The 23,962-nt window shown below is 41.4% G+C and overlaps 1 protein-coding gene across 3 annotated transcripts in view; it reads left to right on the plus strand.

The window, feature by feature from the left end:
- The window catches only part of TSPAN5 (tetraspanin 5), a 177,370-nt gene continuing 153,408 nt past the window's right edge, over positions 1-23,962 (plus strand). The window contains exon 1 of one of the 3 annotated variants that reach the window (XM_058721850.1): positions 1-484. In XM_058721850.1, the coding sequence (XP_058577833.1) occupies positions 404-484 (81 nt within the window). In that variant the 5' untranslated portion in view covers positions 1-403. The remainder of the gene's footprint in view (positions 485-23,962) is intronic. The other 2 variants (XM_058721848.1, XM_058721847.1) reach the window with 2 other exon arrangements.

Below are 23,962 nucleotides of genomic sequence, written 5' to 3' on the forward strand. Positions count from 1 at the left end.
GTGGGAGGGCGCGCGCGAGCCGGCGGGCGGGCGAGCGAGTAGCGTCTCCACCAGCATCTGCTGTGGCCGCGTTTGCCCGAAGCTCGGAGACCGACGGACCGACAGATCGCCTGGCGGACAGACGCGGGCTCTCGCCTTGGGCTCGGGGCCAGCTTTGGCGAGGCTCGGGGTTTGCAGCGCGCGGTTTCTCCGCTAGCTCACGGCCACCCCGGCTCCGGCGGCCTCGACGCGCAGGGGGCTGGAGGTGCGGGAGCGGCTCTCCGCCGGTCGGTCCCCGTGCGGCTCAGCCGCGGCCCGGAGCTGCGTCCCAGATCCCCTGCTCCCCTCCGGGCTGCTCCGAGCAACGGTGCTCCGGGGCTCCAAACTCGGGTTGCCGGGGCAAGTGTCTTCATGAACCCAGAGGATGTCCGGGAAGCACTACAAGGGTCCTGAAGTCAGTTGTTGCATCAAATATTTCATATTTGGCTTCAATGTCATATTTTGGGTAAGTTGGAGCGCTTCTGGGATTTCAACTATTGTGGCCGATCGATCCGCGGCGATTTCCCCCACGTTGCTTGCTGCTTTTACTTTTCGCAGCCCCTCGGGCGCTTGCCCGAGCCAGGAGAGGCATTTGCCTTCCGCCTTTCCAGCTTGCGCGTTGGAGAGATAAACATTTAATCCTATTTAGGAGTGGGAAGAGGTAAAAAGAAAAACCGAGCCGGAAAGGGGGCACCCAGGCCTTGGGGTGGCTTTTTAAGGGACGAATAGCAGGGATGCAGATGAAAGAAAGGCTCGGCAGTTTGAGAAATGAGCAACCTCACGAATTAGATTTGCTCCCGGTGGGATATGGCTGTTGGGCTGAGCGTGGTGTCATAATAGGGAAGGCTAATCGGGCAGAGCCGACCCTGAGGTCCACCTTCTAACGGGGATCTGATTGGACGAGGGCTTGGCTCCGTGTTGCCGCGGCTGGTCTGTGCCATGCTCAGCGTGTATCTTCTTGCACCATCTCGGGCTTTGTGTAGGATGCAGATGCAGTGGTATACGGTTCTGTAATGTCCACGTAAATAACGCTTCCTGCGCGCTCTTCCCCATCAGCTGGAAAGCGCTCCTTTTGCATAATGGACTGGCTAGTGGGCGCGTGGGGTGGAGGGTTTTATTTCCATGTGTATCTTCTCAGGGTGATAACAAGTCACCATCAACATGTTTCAGTGTGTTCGTGCCTCACGTCCTCCTTTTCTAAGGAGTGACACAGAGTGGGCCGTTTTGGGGAAACCTTGGAGAAATGCAAAGAGAATGTATGAGATACGTTTTATTGGCGGTACGGAGAGCAAATGCTTGAACGAAAGATTCAAACCACGCTCTGGCTTTGCTGGCAACACAGGGTGCTGGGCACCTATTGTAATTAGGCTGGGATGCCTACTCTTTTGTTTTGTTTGGATTCTTTTCCTTGATTTCACAAACGTGTTCAGCAACCAGACAAAGAGTTCACTAGGGCAAGGAGAGAACGTTGGTTCAAAGACTGTGTTATTCCTGCCGCCCCCCCCCCCCCCCCCGCCAATCCCATCCCATCCCATCCCATCTTCTTCCTTAATGTGCCCCCCCCCCCAGTGGAAAGTAAAGATGGTGGCTGTCTGGGGGTGTTTTCCAAGTTGCTATTCAGTGTAGGTTCAGTATGAGACACACAATAATGCAACGGTGGGATCAGTCATAATCCACGGCAGTATGCACACATTGTGTGTTTATTTTGATTGTTCTTTAATTTTAGCCATTTGTTGTAGACATGTACAGCTATGAGAATAGTTATCCATATAGCTCTGTATATTCATTTTCTTTTTCCTACTCACATTAACAAAGCCATTTTTACATTTTTTCCTATTTTCTGTTGAAGTGTCTTGCATTGGTTTGCATGTTTTGCAAAGGGAAATGGAAGGGTTTGGGGACCACTCTGTGTCACCATGTCATCTGTCCTCAAGACTCATAAAGAGAATGGGGGGGGGGTGGAGAACATGAATAAATATTGTATCTAGTCATTCACAGACAGGTTTGTATGTTTTTCTTGCCAGAGATTGTATGTGATTCCTGTGAGTGGTCGCCCCCTCCCTGCTGCAATTAATAGGAAGAAGAAATTATTTTTTTTCTTTGCTTCTCTTTTTGTCATCTGAAAAATGTTGAAAAGTGCTGGGTAGTCACATTTCTGAGTGAGGTGTTTTGATTTTATTGGACCTTGAAACTTTGTGACTTTGAGAGTCAGGGACTACTGAACTGAGACTGGACCTTGTTGAGGTAATGAGTCCAGGCCTCTGCATTCTACTTGAACACTTTCAAAAGTTGCATGTTTCAGCTACCGGGCAACAGAAAGCACCCAGGGGCTTTCTCTGTAGTTTCATAGCAGGAGGTGGAAAAGAAATAAAGGGATTCGGGCCTGTTTCCCTAACAGTTTGGTGTAGTTTTGTACAGTATACAGAGGAAAATTTAGTATTTTCTGTGGATTGGGTTGTAGCAGTTCCACTAGAACTGTGGAGTGCATCAAAGAATTACGGAATGCGTGCATAGAGATTTCCAGAATAGAGCTTCCTCTTGTTTGATTTTGAAGGTCTTTTGGCGGGAGTTTTATGGGAAGCCTGAGAGGAAACCTAGGCTGTGGAACTAAACAAGCTACCCCAGGCAAAATTCCTTATAGCCTTTCTCTGCTTTGTATATGCTTCCTCCCTCCTTTCTGTGCCTAGTGCCTTTTACCCAGGTACCCCTTCATACCTTTCCTATCCTGCTGTCTACTTCAAAATTACCCCATATTTAAATCTCCCAGTGTGTCAGTACCATAGTCTCTCGTCACAATCAGCAGGACGGTAACATGACATTCGATTAAAGTACAGTAATTCAGACTAAGATATTAGTGACTGAAGAACGGGGGTCAGTAACTTGGCAGTCTGCTTCTGTCAAGTTGCACATCTCTACCCAATACAGAGTTACCATCCTGTCAGTTACTGCGAGAAACAGCAGACTCGATGCTACCCTTACACAGTTATGAAGAAGAGATTCATAATAGAGAGCACGGCTTCCTAATCTTTCATTTTCATGCTGTGAGATGCTAGAATAAATGTGACATACATCGAGGACGTTTGGAGGTGTAGTTCTGGTGAAATAAAATTGACATGTGGACATTGTCACCCTGGCACTGTGAGCTTGGTTCTCTTGCTAATGGGTAGTTTGACTCCTTGCTAGTCAGTTAACTGCCCTGGGCCTCAGTTTCTCAGCTCTTAAAATGAAGGAGTTGGATGAATTGTAAGGTTCTTTCTAGTTCTGACAAAGAATGTATCTGTCACGTTCCAATAGGCTAGGGAAGAAAAATACAAGAGATGGGCACCGTGTATAATGAAAATAGCATCTATGGGAGTACTTACTACAGACCTTTTCTCTTACTGAGAGTTGTCTGAAGATCAGTTTTCTTACTTCATTTTTTCTTCTTGGCTTATTCACTCATTGGTGTAGTTTGCATTCTTCCCTGTCCCCAACTGTGAATCTCAAATGGAGTCCTGTGAGTCATTAAAAAAAATTTTTTTTTATTATTAGAGTTACAGTTTGGTGTGTAAAATATGAATCCTTTTATATAACAGTTGTACGATATTCTGAGTAACAAAGTCAACATCTTGTACAGATTCCTTTCTCATTAGTTGTCACAGGGTGGTGGGGAAAATCTCATTTTCCCTATTTAATGTTGGAAGACCTCAAGCCAGAAGGGAATTGGTTTTATTGAGGGTGTCACCCTACTAGGACATTTCTTGGAAAACCCTTAGGCTGCTTTGAGGTGGGTGAGGGAAGAGACAGGGAATTTTGTTTTAAAGTCTCTTTTTTTGGGGGACTGAACCCCCACATCACCTCACACCATTAATAGATGTTTTGCTCTGGACTTTTTTGGATTTTGGTTTTAATGCTTAACTGTTTGTAGGCAAGTAAATTGACCTCATTCTGGTGTTGTTGATCTGTTGTTATGTAACAATCAACCCCAACTCTTAGTGGTTTCAAACAAAACTTTTTTATTATACCTCACAGTTATGTGATTTGAGCAGGCTCATCTGGGCAGTTGCCCTTGGGGTCTCTTGGGCAGTTGCAGTGAGATGTGAAGTCTCACTGAGGTAGGGTGGCCAGGATGCTGTACTCACATGACTGGCAGTTGATGTTTGCTTACAGCTCAGCCAGGATTGTTGGTTAGAGCACCTATTTGAGGCTTCTTCCTGTCTCTGAGACTGAAAGAAGGTTCCAGCCAGTTAAAACTACTTACCTGCCCCATTGTCACTTTTGTCTGTTTTACTCGTTAAAGCACACATGGAGTCTGCTAAATTTCAAGGGGGAGAAGAAAGAAATTCTACCTTTTATGGACAAACGTCAAGGTCATGTGGCTTGCGGCCATCTTTGGAACATACACTCTGCTGCACTGAGCCATAATTTCTGGTTTATAAAGGAAGGATAACATTATCTAATGGAATTATAGTTTCAAGGATTCAGTGAGTAACATATTACCCAGTACAATGTCTCAATATGTAACACATGGTGACTATCATTATTGTTATTGTCTCTAGACTTTATACTGGTTCCATTCTGCACTGTAGAACTTCTAGAATACTTTAGCCTGATACTTTGGCATCATTATCACTAGGAAATGTTAATACCTTTAAGATCTTCCTAGGATTCAGTAAAATGGATTCAGTAAATTTGTCACTTATTAGAAAAAAAAGCCCCATGGATCAGTGGAAACCTTGAATGACTTGGGAAAACCAAGAATGGCTTGGGGACACCAACTGGTTTTTCTCTTCTCTTTACAGTACAATTAGAACAGCCTTGGATACTTGAGGCCAAATTTCTCTTTGATGTGCTTTCAAATATTACATTGTGTCTTTAAGAGGAGGTTTATCCTGGGTTGATGGCAGAATATTGTATCTAATTTGTTTCCACAGGGCTTAAATTCAGAGAGGAGAGAGATTTAGGGAACCTTGTGGGGGGGCATCAAGTAGGAAGCCTTATCTTATGATTCACTATAAATTGTAAGATGTTCTGGAATGACGATACATCAGCAGTTTATAAGTCATAATTTTTGTTTTAATTTGCTAGACATCTGTTAGCTTCGATGGCAACCATATGGGAGTCTAAATTGCCTTTTGAATTACAGGGAGATGGTAGGAAGAAAGCTAAATATGGTTATGAAAGTGTCATATGGAAAAAGTGTAACAAAGGTGTATAGACCTCAGTGGGGAAAGTAATTGAATACTGAACTTGCTTGGTCTGGCTGTTCACTCTTGGGTCAGTGAGAAGGCACTGAAGCATTCACACTTGATGATATCCCTGGAAGATAGAAATGAAGCAAAGGGGGAAAAGGTAGAAAACCAAATGATGTTCCACCCAGCATCAAATTGCCAAGGTGAGCTAAAATGGATCACTCTGTCTTAATGTGTCCACAATAATAATCCCAGGCATAAGGTGAAAGCAACCCGTGTTTTAACAAAGCTTTATAATTATGGTCTCTTTCTTCTAAGCATCTCAAAGCATCTTAACAAGCATATTATGACATCTTTGTGACAGATGAAGAAACTGGAGCACAGAGATGTGGAGTGACTTTTGAGCTGTTTGAAGAAGGTGTCAGGGTTCGCTTTTCAAGTATTAAGTCTCCTCTAGTAACGATAGCCCCAGCTTCTCCTTTGAAACTTATTTTAGAAGATGCTTTTAATTTTAAAATAAAACATCAAGTAAGTCACTTACATCTGTTCATAATTGAAAAGTGATAAAGTTTTTGCATATGCCTCGATTAACACCACCCACTAGCATAATGAGTTAGGATGAAAATGTTAGAGAATATGATAGTATAATAAACTATGTGTAGTCTATTGAAAATTCATAAATGAAAATTGGATTATTAAAGACAATTAAAGACAATGGAGTACTGAAGACACATGCTTCTTTCTATATGTGACACTGATGACTATCTTACATTTCTAACCTCTGAATCATTAATCATCACTGGGTTATAAGGGCCTCACCTGCAGGGACTGTCTCTCCATCATTTTCATAATCTCAGTGTCTAGCACATTGTCTGGAACATAGTAGATGTTTAATAAATATTTGTTGAACGAATGAATTATGAAATCATTGGAAAGTACCTAGACGTCATCTCCTCTAACTTCCTATTCAGTGAGACATTTTCTCTAACATCCTGCCAACCCATCTAAACATGGATCTGTTTTTGGACCACTTTAATTGTTAGAGTTTCACTTGTCCTCCAAGTAGATGTAGTATGTTTCCCTGTAACTCCCATCCTTGTAATTTACTGTGGCTGATTTTTAATTTTTGTTTTGAAACAATCTTAGACCTACAGAGAAATTGCATGTGGTATAATTTGTTTTTATCCTGAATCTTTTGAGAAAAAGTTGCCAGAAAGATGGCTGTCACACCAACACTTCACTGTATATTTCCTGTAAACTAGGGTATTCTCCCAGATAGCCACAGGACAGCCATCCAAGCCAGGAAATTACCACTGATACATTACCATCATCTAATCCTCAGACCTCATTCAAGTTTCCCAGTTGTTCCAGTCATGTCTTGTAAAGCAAAGAATCCAATGCAGAACATACATTGTATTTACTTAGCTCTTTCAGTCCTTCTCTGTCAGGATCTGGACACACTTGAAGATTATAAACCAGCTGTTTTGTATAATGTCCCTCCCTTTGGGTTTGTCTTCCATTTTCTCATTCTTAGATTCAGACCGTGCATCGTTGGTAGGAAAATTACAGAAATGGTGCCGTGTTCGTTTCATGGCATCCCATCAGATGGCACTGATTTCTGTTTGTCCTGTTACTGTTGATGGTCACTTGATTAAAGTGTGGTCTGCCAAAGCTGCTCTGCCATGAAGTTACTCTTTTTCCTTTTGTAATTTGTACATATTTTGTGACAGGTTACATCCAAACAACGTAAATAGCCCAGTCCCCATCAAAATTTCAACCTGTTAATTTATATAAATCAGTAAGAAGTTGCTTCCTTTTCTTCAGTGCATTTTAAACTGTTACTCTCCTGGGGCACCTGGGTGGCTCAGTTCGTTGGGTGTCCAACTTCAGCTTAGGTCATGATTTCACAGCTCATGGGTTCGAGCCCCGCGTCGGGCTCTGTGCTGACAGCTCAGAGTCTGGAGCCTGCTTCAGATTCTGTGTCTTCCTCTCTCTCTGCCCCTCCCCTGCTCACACTCTGTGTCTCTCTCTCTTAAAAATAAATAAACATTAAAAATAAAAAATAAAATAAACTATTACCCTCCTTACTTTGATGTTGCAGTTGGTCCCAGGTTTGGTGGCCATGCTGCCTCCTGTGCCATTTATTTATTTATTTGTTTGTTTATTTATTTTTAATGTTTATTTATTTTTGAGAAACAGAGGCTGGAGGAAGAGTAGAGTGAGGGAGACAGAGGATTGGAAGCAGGCTCTGCATTGACAGCAGAGAGCCTGACATGGGATTCAAACCCACAAACTGTGAGATCAAGACCTGAGCTCAACCGACTGAGCCACCCAGGCGCCGCCCCCCCCCCCGCCCCCTCCTGTGCCCTTTAACTCCCATCATTCTTTGAACATTTCTGTGCTTTCTGGCAGAACAAGATGTTCCAAGCTCATTTTGTAATTTTGGGGTGTCATCTATTGTATCAGTCATTTCTCCAAGGAGCCTTGGTTCCTTTGAGTGGCAAATGTTATTTAGAAGCCAAGATCTAGTTGCTAAGTGTGCTCATCGCTATGAGGGTATCACCACCCCTGGGAATTCCCAGTAGATATAATGGCGGCATATGTGTATGTATATACATATATGCACATATGCATATATTACATATGCGTTTCTATATTTATTTATATTTTGAAAATCATGATTTCCATGATACCTCAAATCCCTATTTGATACCATGGGGTTTATTCTAGGTTTTTCCTTTTCTATATTTGTAAATACCTTCTTTGATCGTGAGATTCCTGGCTCCCATTATTCTTAACAGTTTACTTATTTGATAAGTTCTCCTCATATGTAGCCAGTCTTCCACAGCTGCTCCTGTTGCCCTCCTTACCTGCTGATGCTGCAACATGAATGCCACAACCCTGCACCCCAAAATACCCTCCCTACTCTGATTGGGCTCTGATACTGTGCTCTGGGCTTCCACATCCCTCTTCATACCCGTCTTTGCACAAAGGCCTACCTTGCTTGGTCCCAACTAATGGCTTTAGGACAGAATTTTTCAGAAGAAGGGAAAGGGCCTATATAACACTTTTGTGATATGAAACAAAACTTACCTCCTTTCTCTATAGCCCTTCAGTATTTAAAAACAGGTATTTTGTCATTCCTAAACCTTCTGTTTTCCATCTTTAAAAACTGTTCTGTTTTCCAGCTTTAAATTCCTCCATGTATTCTTCATGTACAATTTCCAGATTGTTCTTTGCCCTTGTCACAATACTCTGCCTGTGGTCAGCCACACTTCCATTAATGTAGCAACCAGAGTGGAACACATTCTTCACTCACTGTTCCAACCATGCAGAAAGCAGTGGGCTGTTACTATTGAACTTCCTCTTAAGTCTCTAGGCCATGCTGGACCTATAGGTAGAAGCCTCTGCCACCGCCTGGATTTGTCTTTGAGTAAGTTACTCTCACAAATTATTTCCTCAGTTGCTTCTCTCAAATATGGGGAAAATAATTCCAATATCTCATGGAGTTGTTATCCAGTATTAAAGGAGAGCATGCACATGAAGGTGCTTGGTAAAAGGTAAATCTCTCAATACAAATAGTAGTGATTAACCTCAGCTAAACCACACAGGCTTTTCTTGGCAGCCAGAGAACATTGTTGGCTCAAAGTGAATTTCTAGTGAAATGAAACCTTCACTTCTTTTTCAGGTGAACTTCTGTCAAACTCATCTCCTTAGGCTAAGTGCTAATCAGCAGCCCTAACCCTCTAGTTAATTATTTGAATTTAGATTTAGTGCTATATGTTTATCCCATTTATATGTCTTATTCCAGCCCTGCAGTTTTTAAACTGTGCTGCCAGAAGCCCTAGGCTTCCTTGAGGTATGCTTGGGCTGACAGGGAGTATCTGTGACCTCTCTCCCCGCCTGAGAACTCAGCCATTAGGTTTGATATTTTGGGATACCATGAAAAACTTTGCTTGAAAAGAGGGGTCTCCTGCTTAAACAAACTATTGAAAACCACCATTCTAGCTTTCAGATGTTTTTGAATCTTGATGGTCAAGGCATGTTTTAACAAAATCATTGCTTGTGTGGGTCCTTCTTGTATGTGTGAATCTCTTCATGCCCAGGAAGTCCGTCTCACTAACTAGAGTGACTTCTGTAAGATCAGTTGGCATTTCACCTCTTTATAGATGTAGCAGTGTAGTTAGTAAGTTGTTAGGAAATTTTAGTCTTCCCACCAGGGGATCTGATTCAGTAGGTCCTGGATGGGGCCTTGGTATTGTGGGGTTTTGTGTGTGTGTGTGTGTGTGTGTGTGTGTGTGTGTGTGTGTGTGTTTGTTTTGTTTTTAAATGCCTGCAGGTGATTCTGATGCCCAGCTGAGTTTGAGAAGCTCTGGTTGTTTTTCTTGGCAAGATGTAGCATCTCTTCCAAATGCTGTCTGGAGAGGACACTTGGGGGAGCTGGGAGTGGGTAGTGTAGAGCCATGACCAAAGAGTGACTGATTTCACCAGCACATGAAGCTAGTGTTCGTTGCTTATGAGAAAAAAATAATGCGGCCTATTTTATCCTTCATGGAATTTTTTATTAATCCAAAAATGCCAGTTTATTTTTAAATCTGAAAGTCCTAAAAACAAAATGAGAAAATCTCTGCTAAACAGAACCTCTTGTGCTGCAATTAGTATGCTAAAAATTAGCATCATATAGGGATAGAAGCTAGTTATTTACTCGACAGGAACAGTGAAGAAATAGACATTTTGTTCTTTTGCCCTAGCTGCCCTGCACACTTCAGAGCAGTGGACTGGGTCTAACCACAGATGCCAGATAGTGAACTGTCCTCCCCTTCAAATATCGGCCTCCCTGGCCAAGGTGCTCTTCCTTTCCTGGGACTTTCTCCTGTTTCTCCAGCCCTCCGTACCCTCATTTGGGGATGGGGTGAAGGGGAGTTGCTTTCTGTATCTCTAGGGCAGTTTTGTTGATTTCACTGCTACAATGCCATTGCAGGGACATTTCTTCTCCCACATCCCCGTGTGCGGCACTGTCACAAAGAGCTGACAGTGACACAACACAGGAGACTCAAGCCTGATATTTGTCAGTTTACTTTTTTTTTCTCTTGTTAATTTTTATTTAAAATTTTTTACTATTTATTTTGAGAAAGCGAGTGACGTGTGTATGTGCGCTCACACACGTACACACGTGTGACCAGGGGAGGGGCAGAGAGAGAATCTCAAGCAGAGAATCTGACACAGGGCTCAGCCTCACAAGCTGTTAGATCATGACCTGAGCTGAAACAAGAGTCGGACACTTAACCGAGTCACCCAGGCACCCCTGTCAGTTTACTTTAGCAAGGGAAGCTTCAATGTAGAATATTCAGAGTGTGCATAATGAATTTTCAGATAATTTTCTTGATTTTTTCCTACCCCCTTTAAAAAGATTAGGTATTTGGTTATGGCTGGGCTCCTAAAGTGGACATTTTTTGAAAGAAATAAAATCTGGAAAAAAATTCTAAAGTATTTCTCTGAGATGTTTTACTGGGGCATAGTTATCACACTGCTCTGAAAAAGGAAAGAAAAAGCGCCTGGGTGGCTCCGTTGGTTGGGTGTCCGACTTTTGATCTCAAGTCAGGTCTTGATCTTGTGAGGTCAAGCCCTATGTTGGGGTCCACTCTGGGCTCTGCAGTGGGTGTAAAGACTACTTAAAAAAAAAAAAAAAAGACCCAGAATGGGGGACAAACACTGTGAATGCAAGGTATAATTTTTAAGCAATGTAATCACCAACCTTGATAACCAATTAGTATTTGGAAGTAGATGGCAAAACACTTTGGCTCCTCTCATTGAAAAGGCAAAGTGATGTTGTATACCTCTTCCAGCTACTGTTTACTATTTACAGAAGTATTATAAGACATAGGGCTCTTTTTACTTGTTGAGATTTTTTTTTTTTTCTAAATTATACTTGGCACTAAGTCTTGAATTTCTAAAAATCTGGAGGGAACAGCTGGTGCTCTAATAAATATTCAGGCCAGCTATTTTAATGCTTTGTACTTCATTAAGTAGTCCTAATAAAAGGGGAATACTTGAGTTAAGCATTTCTCAAAGTATGTTTTGCTTCCAACAAAAATTTCCCCCAGCTGTTAATATTTCCCCCCAAGCAGCCTTAAAATTTAATTCTGCCAAGTAAGTAGTTCTAATCACTATTGAAGCATTTAATGCCAAAAGTTAGTTCTCCTGTTTTAAGGTATAGTTCTATAAAAATGCCCCAGCCCTTTAACGGATGCAGACTCCACAGGTCATTGACCTTGTGGAAAAATGGTTTATTTGGGACCGTATTAGAGAGTGATGAAAAAGGTGCATCGTGACTTGGGCAGGCGAGGAAGCAGGCTGAAGAGTATGGTGTTGAGTTTGGATTTCACATGTGTCTGATTTTTACCCAGCTCTCTTCCCAGGCCTGTGACCTTAGGTTATTTTGTCACCTTACAGTTCAATCTCCTCATCTGCAAAATGGCGTTCTTAGTCGTAGTGTTAATTGATGTCGTTAATAGTAGTATTAAGACTCAATATCTGTCTTGGAGTCATGAAGATTAGAGGAGTTAATATGTATGAATGGCTTGGAAAACTCAGTAGATATTAGCAGTTATTACTGTTTTCCTCAACACCCATGATTTTTTTTTTTTTTGATTGTTTTTTTCTTAACTTCTTTCAGAACCATTCAAGTAATCTTACATTGTAACATATATTTTTTGTTCTCTGTAATGTTCTGCCTACATAAGCGCATTCTCAAAATAACTAAAGGGAAAAGAGATCTAACAAATGTTCACAGTGTTCTTTTCATTGTAATGAATGGCATGTAATTCTTATCATGGATACCAGACCATGAATTTGCATCTATTGTTTGTTGTTAATTTCCCCGTTTTTCTTTACCCATTTAGATTCCCTTTTCATTTTCTTTGCAAAACCATACGGTCTTGGTCTCCTATTAGTGTTTTGTGCTGGGACAGTTGAGTTTCTGATGTTGAGCTCTGGTGTTAGGCCTAACACCTGGCGGAAATAAAAATCTTTTATTAACATCTGTTGAATCGGGATATTCTAGAAATATCTGGATGGCTGTAACTACATATTTTTAGCTTTTAGCTTTTATGGTATCATCAGTCATGTATATTTTGGTCATTGTTTTACTCTGTATTTCAGAAAAATTCTTTAGATTGTTGAAGGGGCCTTCAAATTGGCACACACGTAGAATTTTGGCCTGAAGTACCTGGTCATTGACTAAAGGGCCACCCATCTTGGTGACTGACTGTGTGACTTCTCTGGGGCAGTAATGGGGTGCACTGGGTGCTATGCTCTTTTGCCTCCAGTGGCGTCACGTGACACAGAGGACCCAGAGTGTCCTAATTTCTTTCTTTCTTTTTTTTTTTTTAGTGTGTTGAATTTTTATTATCTAATTGTCATCGTATTTTCTTGACTACTGGGTTTAAGAACATAGCTTCATTTCCAAACATTTTTGTTTTTTTTATTTACCTTTCCATTAATTGATTTCTTTTTTTTCCCCAATATATGAAGTTTATTGTCAAATTGGTTTCCATACAACACCCAGTGCTCATCCCAAAAGGTGCCCTCCTCTGTTTTTTTTTTTTTTTAAGTTTATTTATTTATTTTTGAGAGAGACAGAGACAATGTGAGCAGGGGAGGGGCAGAGAGAGAGAGGGAGAGAGAGAATCCCAAACAGGCTCTGTGATGTTAGCGGAGAGCTCTATGAGGGGCTCGAACTCACAAAACTGTGAGATCGTGGCCTGAGCCAAAACCAAGTGTCAGATGCTTAACTGACTGAGCCACCCAGGTGCCCCAGGCTGTCCTAAATTCTAAGCATAATCTTCTCTCTAATTAGGCTCACCTCTAGGAGAAAAGGCCAGGGAATGCTAATTTAGTAGGTGCAAGGAGCCTTGTCACTCACTGTTATGCAGAAGGTGTACAGAAAACCCCAGCCCTTGAAAGGGAAGGAGGAGGGATGAAAGGGAGGGTAAGTAGAATTTTTACTGTAGTGTTCACTGGTCAAAAAGAATGATCTGTGGAGCATGACAGGATATTATAGGAGCATACTTAAGGTAATTTTAGCCTACCTGCAACATGCCCAACACTATTAATTTTGATTCCCTCGTTGGCCTCACAATCCTTTGATGGTTTGTGACTTCCCTTTGCAAACACTGAAGTTATCCCCTTGTCCTTCTGATATGTGCTAGCCAGTTTCTGTGAGGCCTGGAGGATGGCCCACCTGATAATCCAAACAGCGAACCCCAAAGTTCAGTCATTTGCAAGCTTCCTGCATGGTTTTGGACAAACTCTGGTGCCACCTCAGAGTTTCTCAAATTTTAATGTGCATACAATTCACGTGGGGAATCTTGTTTAACATGCAGATTCCGATTCAGTAGGCATGAGAGAGGCCAAAAATCTAACACTTTCATAAGCTCACTGGTGAGGCCACGGTGGCTGGTCCACTGATCTCATTTTGAATTGCAAGGATCTAGACCATTGCAAACTTATTCTTTTCTTTTAAATCAATTCTGTTTTTAAACCTTAAATACATTTATTAAAAAAAAACACTTCAAAAATATAATTATTCAAATACATACAGTGACGATAATCTGGCTTATTAATTTCTAGGTAGTGATTGGTGCCTGCTAGCAGGCCTGAGTCAGAAGCTTATTTTCCTTTGTTACAACAGAGGTTAACAAGTGTACAAAGTGTTCGACGTCCTGGCATCAAATGAAGACTTTCTCCTTGACTAGACCAGAGGATTAAAAGAGAGTTGAAAAGGAAGTGACTTTCTTATTCAAGATTGTTTAATGCTGTATTCTAAAATCATCTCTTCTGGCACCCCAGGTCACCAGGGAATCTCACTTTGGGGAGCCCTGCTTTTAAGTAATTCGAAGGAAGGCATACATTTATAAGCTAAACTCTATTAGTGAGATGGATGGATCTCTAGAGGTAAAATGGTTGGGGAGATGTGTTGAAAGTTTTGCCTACTTCAGGTTCTGTTTCCTGTCGGGGAAAAAAGAGAGGTACCCCCCATTTCTGAAAAGTTGCTACCAGCTCTGGGCCCAATGAGTAGTTACATCTTAGGCAGAAAAAAGAAAATGCTTTGGAAAATTGGATCTCCGGCTAATAGGAGGTTGACCTTAAAAACTGAGGAAATCTATCTCAGTGGGTTCCTTTTACATCCATCTCCTCTTCCTTCAAGTTGCTTTGGATTATGTTCAATTTGGAATGAGTCCATTTACTTGATGTATTCTTTAGAATAGGGCATTTTCTTTATACTTTTCTACTGTAAAAACAATACAGCAACACTAATATACATTTTTTTGAAGGAAAAGAAATTCACCACAATCCCAGTAATACTTTCTTTTGGTTCAGTTATATTAAAAATGGAGACTCTTAGTGAAATACTGTGAGAGCAGTGAACAAACACCCCGAAACAAACAAAAAGCCATTTTAGGGTCTCACTAAAGAGACTTGTAGTCTCTTACAAGGATTTGAATTTAACAAACCTCGGTTACTTAACTTTGTAAAGGAAAAAAAAAAGTGCTTTTCCATCAATAGCTTAAAATTTTGTTTTAATGTTTATTTATTTTTGACAGAGAGAGAGAGAGAGAGAGAGAGCACATGCAGAGGAGGAGCAGAGAGAGGAAGGCGCAGACTCCAGGCTTTGAGCTGTCAGCACAGAGCCCTGTGCAGGGCTTGAACTCACAAACTGTGAGATGATGACCTGAGCCGAAGTCAGACGTTTAACTAACTGAGCCACCCAGGTGCTCTGCCATCAATAGCTTTTAAGCATTTCTTCTGACTTTACCTGCATTTCCCCCCTCAGGATAACATTTAGAATAAGTGTTTCAACATACAGAACAAATACCTTGTGAATAAACATCAATTCCACACAACCAAAAAAAAAAAAAAAAAAATCAATAGATCTCCTTTGGCATTTGAAAAACCCTGTACTTTTAAACGAAAGAGTTACAGTGGTAGGTAGCTGAAAAACAAAAACCCCAAAACCCAGGCTCTTAGCTTTAAATATTTTTCAACATGACCTTTATGTAGACAGAAAAATAAAGCTGAAAAATTTCTGAGCACCAGTTGTATTATTGGTGCCCTGCTTATCCAAATATGTGTGGCAACTGCCCACATGGTAACTCATGTGACAAATGCTACCTCGTATTTTTTTTTTTTTTTTTAATCTCATAACAGTAATCCTACGGAAAATAGTGTTTATTTGGTACTAGTTCCTTTAGCTTTGTCTGTTGGTTGCGGAAAGAATAAATTGAATGAAGAGATGGCTAGATGACCTAATTCCATGTGGCGTTTTCATTTTTTTCCTGAGTCTGCAAGATTTAATAATCCCTAATGTTCTTACTGTATGTTTTGAGAGTTTTAAAGTTGCTCTCCAGGGAGGATTTGAAACAATTACATAAAAGTTTGAAAATTGTGTTTTATTCTTCTTTTTTTAAGATACAGAATCAATATCTTAAAAATGGAAGGACTGGGGCGCCTGGGTGGCGCAGTCGGTTAAGCGTCCGACTTCAGCCAGGTCACGATCTCGCGGTCCGTGAGTTCGAGCCCCGCGTCAGGCTCTGGGCTGATGGCTCGGAGCCTGGAGCCTGTTTCCGATTCTGTGTCTCCCTCTCTCTCTGCCCCTCCCCCGTTCATGCTCTGTCTCTCTCTGTCCCAAAAATAAATAAAAAACGTTGAAAAAAAAAAAATTAAAAAAAAAAAAAATGGAAGGACTGGTGTCACTAAAAAGAGGAGAGAAATATTTTGTATTTTGTGAAATACAAGTATTCCATTTAGATATTTATATACTTGGATTTTTAATATATCAGTATAAGTCAGTAAATTATCAAATATATATCCTTCATGAATATTAAATATTGATGTATACCCTTGGATTTTTTTTGTTGTTGTTGTTAGTAGATATGTGCTTTCTTTGGAGAAAGACAAGCTTCCTAAATGACCATATGACCTCCAAACAATTTTATTTATGATAAAAGACTAAAGTTTCTTTTATGACAGTTTAGTATAAATATGCAAACCAAATGAAAAACTTTTTTAAGTTAAAAATAAAAACCAGAGGGGCCCCTGGGTGGCTCAGTTGGTTAAGCATCCAACTCTTGATCTCAGCTCGGGCCTTGATCTCGAGGTCCTAAGTTCAAGCCCTGTGTTGGGCTCCACACTGGGTGAGAAGCCTACTTTTAAAAAAAAAAAAAAAAAGAAAAACCATAGATCAGTTTTAGTCTCGATGGCATAAACAGAAAAAAAAGACTGTGATTATATTTTCGGTTCTTAAATGAAGACTAGAAAATGAACTCTTTGAACTATAAAATTACTACATCTTAATTGAAGGCACCAACAGATCATTAATTATTGCTAAGAACCTTTTTTTAATTGTGAGCTTTCTATTGAATATCCCCTGCCTTGCCCCTCTTCTTTCTGTGAATTTAATTTCAGAATTGTGAAGACCGAGCTTTTTGCTTTCAGTGAAGGTGAATCTCTTTCTCATTCCTTAAAGAGGTTAACCTGCTGATGACAGAACAGAAGGTTGGAATTATTTTCAGCAGGAATGAATGGCGGTACAGCTATTCAGTGTTCTTTGGTGGATCTGTTTAGTGCCCGGGTATTGGAACTATCCTTTCACTGGTCTTTTGCAGTCCTCTTTATATGATCTAAGTATTTCTATGTTGAAAAGGACCTGAAAAATCATTTAGGTTTTTACCTCCTTTCCCCGCCCCGCGGGGTCCTAATAGTGAATCCCTCCTCCCCCCCCCCTTTTTTTTTTTTGCCCCAACCAAAATTTTCAGCAGAGCCAGCCACGTTAAAACAGGGAACAGCTATAAAACAGGAGCCTAGCGTCTCACGGGGCTCACGCCTCCTCCGCCACGCTGCATGGGGAGAGCACGCAGAGGGGACCAGGAGAGGCCTTGCGGATTTTGCTGAGGATGGTGGGGAAGGCATCTGTTTAGCATTTACGAATTCACCTAGAAGCCGGTGTTGGCTTGTGTTGCCTGTACGCTGTGGGCGCGCAGAATTGCCCTAGTTTTCAAGTGCTAGTGCTTCGGCTCCATTTGGTTCTTCTGAACGGTTTTGGTGCATTCTGATTAACATCAACCTTGCTTGTGTGAAGTGAGTACTCAGGTCATTTACTATGTATTACTCTTACGCTTTGGAATGAACAGACTCAAAAACTTGGCTTCATATGGATTCCATATGTGGCTTTTAACACAAAGCCTTTCGATTAATTTGCACATAAAGTTGCATATTGAATAGATTAAGCTTGATGGTGTAGGTATTATTTGAAATTCTTTGTCATCTCTAATATTGTTCATATTTAAACAAGCTACTAGGTGTTTGAAGTTTCTGTGGTGATGACCTTAATCTATGAATTCATATAGGTCCTATTTGGTTTATTTATTTATAAATGTTTATTTTTGGGGGAGACAGAGCAGGAGTGGGGGAGGGGCTGAGAGAGAGAGAGAGAGGGAGACACAGAATCCAAAGCAGGCTCCAGGCTCTGAGCTGTCAGTACAGAGCTCGATGCGGGCTCAACTTCACGAACCATGAGATCGTGACCTGAGTCGAAGTCAGCCGCTTAACTAACTTAGTCACCCAGGTGCTCCCCTATTTGGTATTTTTCGTATTGAATGCAGCTACCCATGGAATTTATTTTGTTTTGCACCATTAGCCCCAGATAGTCACACATGATATAAAAAATGGGACATTGCTTCTTTATTTATATATTTAATTTTATTGTCCCCCATCCCCCATGCTAGACAGAGAATACTTCCCCCCCTGTTTAAGGTAGTGGTTAAGAGTGAGACTGACTGCGTTCAAATACTGGCCTTGACCCTTTGAAGCTGTGTGACTGTGTACATTTACTCCATCGCTCTGAACTGTTCCTTTTGGGCAAAACGTGAGTCTACTTCTAGGATAATTGTAAAAGTTCAATAAGATGTTGCCATGGATCCCTGAGAGGGGTGAGCACTCAGCGGATACTGATACTGTAATCAAGTGTAGAATAGATGACAACTCAGGACAGGTGCAGGCTTTTGTTTGGTTCATTATCATCTGGGAAAGGTGTTGGTGTCCGGGAGCCTCACCTTTCCTTGTTAGGGAGATACACTCTGTATAATAGAACTTTTCACTCACAGCAAAGTTTTGTTTGTTTGTTTGTTTCCTTTTGTCCTTCACTCACTGGTAGAAATTGTACCTCCATGCTTTCCTTTGGCAACTGGATCTGCGGGTTTCTGGCCAGGACACCTGCTCCATTCCCCACTCTCCTGGACCCTAATTTGCTTTCCTGTTTAGCTGCAGCTGTCCACCATGCCCATTCCTGGCGTGACCTGATCAGCACTCTGTTTCTATATCACAAACACTGGCTTTTTTCATAGTTCTCATGTCCTGTCTCGAGGGTCATTTTGAGGCCACAGACCTACCTGGGTTGTTTTTTGTTGTTTTTTTTTTTTTTTTTTAATGGTAGTATATGCAGAAATTACAGTTCCAAAAAATAACATGTGTAGATCTTATAGGCATATGAAAGGCATAAAATTTTTTATGCCTGGAAAAATACCTAAAGTATTGTAGCTACCCAATACTTGTTAATTGAAATGAATTAGTTAAATCTAAAGTAATTTCCTTAGCTTAGGAAAAAAACTAGCATCCATTTCGGCCCTCTGCAAAGATTTTTTTTTTTTATGTACAAGTAGGTATGTTTATGAACCTGTTTATTAATATATAACTTATTGTGATAATAATTACAACTTTTTAAATTGAATTTATATTTGTATACTTACAATTTTTTGTTATAAATGATGTTTATGGGCTGTTGAACTTTAAGGAATCTGGCATTTTAAGTTGTGTTTTCACTGTATGGAATGTCAGAGTATAATTCTGACAAGAAGAAAGTTGCCTGCCTTCCCAAAGTTAGTGCTTTTCAGAGTGTGAACATTTGCCCAGTGGAATTTTGTCTCGTTTTTCATTTTCTGAACTATCATAGGTGATTTTTCTTCCTTGAACTGTATAGATGAAGATTTCTGGAACTGAAGTTTTTCCCAGATTGAGACCAGCTTCTCTTCTGTCCATTATTAGTTTGGTTTTTTTATTTCTTGTTTATTTCTAATCCTAAGTTTCCAAAGGTGGAGGAGGTGAAAGAGAGGAAGAAGAGAAGCAAAGGCCATTGTCTTGAGGGAAGGATGTGCTTGGGGGGAATCCTAGACTGGGCTATTGGACTAAGCAATTAAATATGGGATGTTTCAAAGTTCCTTTCCAGTGAGGGGCCTATGCCCAGCTTTTGTATCCCATGACGAGTGTAGTAGAGGTTCATGTGGTGGAGTTTCTGGGACCATGAACCCCATAAAGATAATTATCTAAATTTAGGAATATGCACAAGTTATCAGAAGACACTCCACATGTTTCTTGTGCTTCTCCGTGTCTTACTGGGTGTGCCAGGAATCCTCTTTACCTGGGCCATTTCTTAGAGGTGTATTTGCAGTGAGCAGTCTTGAAGGATGAGGTAATGTCTCTCTCTGGAACAAAGCGTAGTCTCATTTACTGCTTATTATAAAGCAGAAGGTTCCCTAAAGCACAGGTTCCTCAGCTGTGATGCAGACATAGAGCAGCACGTGCAGCTTCCATCTGGGCCCCTCTGTGCCAACCCCCCCGACCCTCAGACTTTGGGACAAGGAGAACCCACTCAAACATGATGCTCATGCTCTCTGCTGTGAATACTAGTCCTTTGTCTCTGACCCAGGTGTTTCGTGTCTTCTGCCAGCTTCCAAGAGATGGTAACAGGTTAATTTATTACCATGTAAGTAGAGTAAAAGCAAATAAGGCCTAGATACAGGTGTATTGTGTGTAAGTTGAATACTTATCCAGTTAAATATACTGAGCTGTGTCCTGTTTAGACCCTAATCACCTGGGCCTAACCTACAAATAGTGTGGTTAGGAAGGCAGTAGTGGGTGGTTCCTCAGAGCTTTTCGTGTACTTCATATCTATGCCCCTGGCCTGTGTGTCTCCAGGGAACCAAGGGAACCAAGGGAGACCACGGCATCTTTGCCAAGAATTGTATCCTGAGTCAGGTAAGATATAAAACTGAAATATGCAAGAGGTTGATCTTGAGAGTACTGAGCAACAGAACCCAGGAGTATTGGTGGCGGTGGGAAGAGAGCACACAATATTAGGAGCTTAGGAGGACATCTGGCCCTGAAAGAAGAGATATGGGGAAGTCCAGGCCAAGGCAGCAGGCCAGAGCTAAGAAGAGGCAGGAAGAACCCATCTCAGAAACATCCTGGCTCTGCTGAATTGGACTGGGGAAGAAAATTTGTTTGCTTTGTGATATTTGTGGAATGAATTGTTTTTAAGCAATCACTTAACCTGTTGGAGAGTAACACCGAGATCATCTCCAAGCTGGTTTACGCAGTTTAGAGAGCATTTATATTAAGTCATGCAGCTGATGAAAGGCAAGTAAGAATATTTGTTTAAAACAATATTTTTTTTGTGTTTTTTCTTCATCAAATACCTGTAAAAGTGTATTTACTTGTTAGCTGCAGTAGATACTTGCTCTTTCCCTTGTGAAAAGAAGAATATGACCTTATGGTAATTAGACCTGATATTAAGATTTTACATCGAGGGGCGCCTGGGTGGCGCAGTCGGTTAAGCGTCCGACTTCAGCCAGGTCACGATCTCGCGGTCCGTGAGTTCGAGCCCCGCGTCAGGCTCTGGGCTGATGGCTCGGAGCCTGGAGCCTGTTTCCGATTCTGTGTCTCCCTCTCTCTCTGCCCCTCCCCTGTTCATGCTCTGTCTCTCTCTGTCCCAAAAATAAATAAAAAATGTTGAAAAAAAAATTAAAAAAAAAAAAGATTTTACATCGAGAGTGGACTCTCAGGGCTCAAATATGAGGTAAGCTATTGAAACCCCACTCCTGTTGTTTTAGTGTGAATCTTATTTGCATTCAGTCAACCAAATTCTAAATATTTTTTATTCATTTAATGATATGTGAAAGGTATTAACCATCTATAGCCATCAAAATGAGATCCATGGTGACTGCTGAAATCTAAGGATTCATGGATTAAGAGTGCATGGATCAGGAAGTGGATTTTAATGGGGGAAATATCTGTGGGAGTGACCCCTCTGTCCCCCATCCCCAAGGGCTGCACAACATAAGTTGTGGTCTGTACAACTTCCTGGGATATGCATGATGCTCCCTGGAGTTGTGCAATGTGGAGCTTTGTGTATATTGGGCAGTCATCCAATGGTTGAAGTAAGTGGCATGTGAAGTGGGTGGTCCTTTAAGTTAAATGGGTTCAGACATTTCTGCGTAGTGTGATAAGTACCACTTGTGCCTTTCAGCCCTTGAATAATGAGGGTGATGTTGGTAGACATGAGGGCTTCTCATGGGGACCTGGGAGTTCCCTGCTAAGGAGAGGTTTCCTTAGTCTGACAAAGACCCTCAGGTGCCTTGGGACTTTGCAGACTGGGCTAAAAAAACCTCAGACCAGGATCCACTCTCCAACTGGTCCTTATTGGGCCCAGGGAGAACAAAAGAACTGCAGCTGTTGACCCTGTTACTGTACCCTTGAAATCAAATAAACCAGTGGTTTGCTTATGTTAGTGAATAAGCTTGATTATTCATATTCAAAGTAATTAACCTTGTTTGTGAAGTGATTGTCTGTAGTTCCCTTTGGATCTTGAATCCAGGGTATGAAGAGGCTGCTGACCAATTTCTTTTTTCCGGTTTCTTAATACAGTTACTTTACTTTTTAATTACATATGTGAATATATATAGCGCTTGCCAGTGTAAATGCCCAGATTAATAGAGATCACTTTTTTGTGTAGAAGATTATTGCTTGCCTCTGCAAGTAATTCTAGGAAATAAAAACCAAGTATCAACATAAAAACTTTTCTTCACTATTCTGGATGCATTTTCATAAAAAAAGACTTGGGAGTGGAACTCTCCCTACTGCATGAAGATACACTGCTATTGCCTTCTGCAGCAACTTGGTTCTGTCCTGCCACTCAAGCTTTGAGGACCCTTAGCACACAGAGGATGTCTACTTTCCTTACAGCTAGGTGGAGGTACCAGCCCCCAATGTGTTTCTTATTTCCTGCCCAGGTGAGCTGACAACCTCCAGAAAAGCCTAGAGGACTTACCTGTTGTTCCCATACCCCCATCCACTAGCAGAAGTCACTTTATACATATGTTATATAAAGGGATTTCAAATAGTGGAAGTCTGTGGGACCTGGCATCGTTAAGGTAAGGATTTGAATCCCAGGCAGCTTTGCTGCCCTCTTTAAGCTTTTTGAGACTTTGTCTCCTCATGAGTAAAGGGAGTATGTTGAACAACTGTTCTCCATAGTTGTCCCATGTTTCTGCACATCTTGTGAGCTGGGGCACTGACTGCCTTTGTTCTGGGCTTTTTAAGGATGTTTGTATAGTGAAAAGCCTTGGAAGGTAGATGCCCATGAAAAAAAAAATACCTGGGTTCCCTAAGTTCAGGAGCCCTCTCTTGTGGTCCTGATCACTGTGTGAGCCCTCTTTGCATTGTCCTGTGGGAAGTGTTGCTCAGAGAGCTGGCACAAGTATAGATACTGTGGCTACTGCCACTGCTGTGAGTAATAAACCATCCTTTGTCTCTGACCCATGGGTTTTCAGTCTCTCGCCAGCACCCATGGAACTGTGGTAGGCTAACTTGTTAGCTTGTAAGTAGGTTAAAATCTTGGATCCTGCACAGTACTGCAAGTCTTAATCAGTGTATGCTTGTATGCTCTGCTTCTGCTCTCTACCACCTGTCCCTGCCCTGGTTCAGGTCATTACTATTTCCCATGTTCAATATTATAGTACCCCCTACCTTCCCAACACTCCATTCTCCCCATTCTGCTATAGAGAGATTTCTCTAGTGGCACATCTGATTGTGTCACACTGTCCTGCTTTAAGTACTTACTTGGCTCTTAATTAGGACAGGATTAAAGCCAAGCTTCATTACAGGGACCTTGCCTACTTTTCCCCTCCCACATTCTCTTCTGTTCCCCAGCCGTATGTGTATGGAGCAATGGAGCAAAGGGGTAGATCTATTTGATGTTCATTATAAACTGTTCAGGTTCCCTAAGTTCACTTCCCTCTGTGTTGTGACACAGTCTGCTGTGTATGCAGGTGTTGCCTGGTCTGCTTACCATCCCCCTGTGGGAATTGGGGCCTGGAGACTAGTGAATCGTGAACTCCACTTTCCTGACTGTAACTTTGCACTTATCTGGGCTTTCAGTGACCTTTCCACCATTTCTGTCCACCTTCTTTTAAAGGTATAGCATCTACCACAGAAAGTTGTAAAGAATAAAGAGGTCATGGGTACAAAGCACTGATCTCCGGGCCTGATTAGTGCTGGTGCTGCTGTAATTGTCTTTGTAAGAATTGGTATCAGAATTACAGCCTGCCTACAGGCTGTTGGTTACAGAAGCAGCTCTGCTAAACTGCTTCTATTCCCACCCCATCATTTAGGTGTACCCCATTTAGCCGTTTAATCCTATAGCATATATTCTGTATAGATCTTCAGAAATATTTAAAAAAATAATAAAAAAATACACCAGAATCTATTATAATACTGAAAAGAAGGCGATTATATAGGTTTCTTCTGGCCAGTTGGATGGCCTCTATAAAGGGGGGGGGCTGTGGAGTGCTCTTAGCCTAAGTGCTGGCCTTTTTCAGTTTAAGTGGGTCTGGGCAATCGTTTTTGTTTTGTAGTCTTTTTTTTCCCTGTTAACACCCTAT

The sequence above is a fragment of the Neofelis nebulosa genome, chromosome 3, assembly GCF_028018385.1.
Source record: "Neofelis nebulosa isolate mNeoNeb1 chromosome 3, mNeoNeb1.pri, whole genome shotgun sequence".
NCBI lineage: Eukaryota > Metazoa > Chordata > Mammalia > Carnivora > Felidae > Neofelis > Neofelis nebulosa.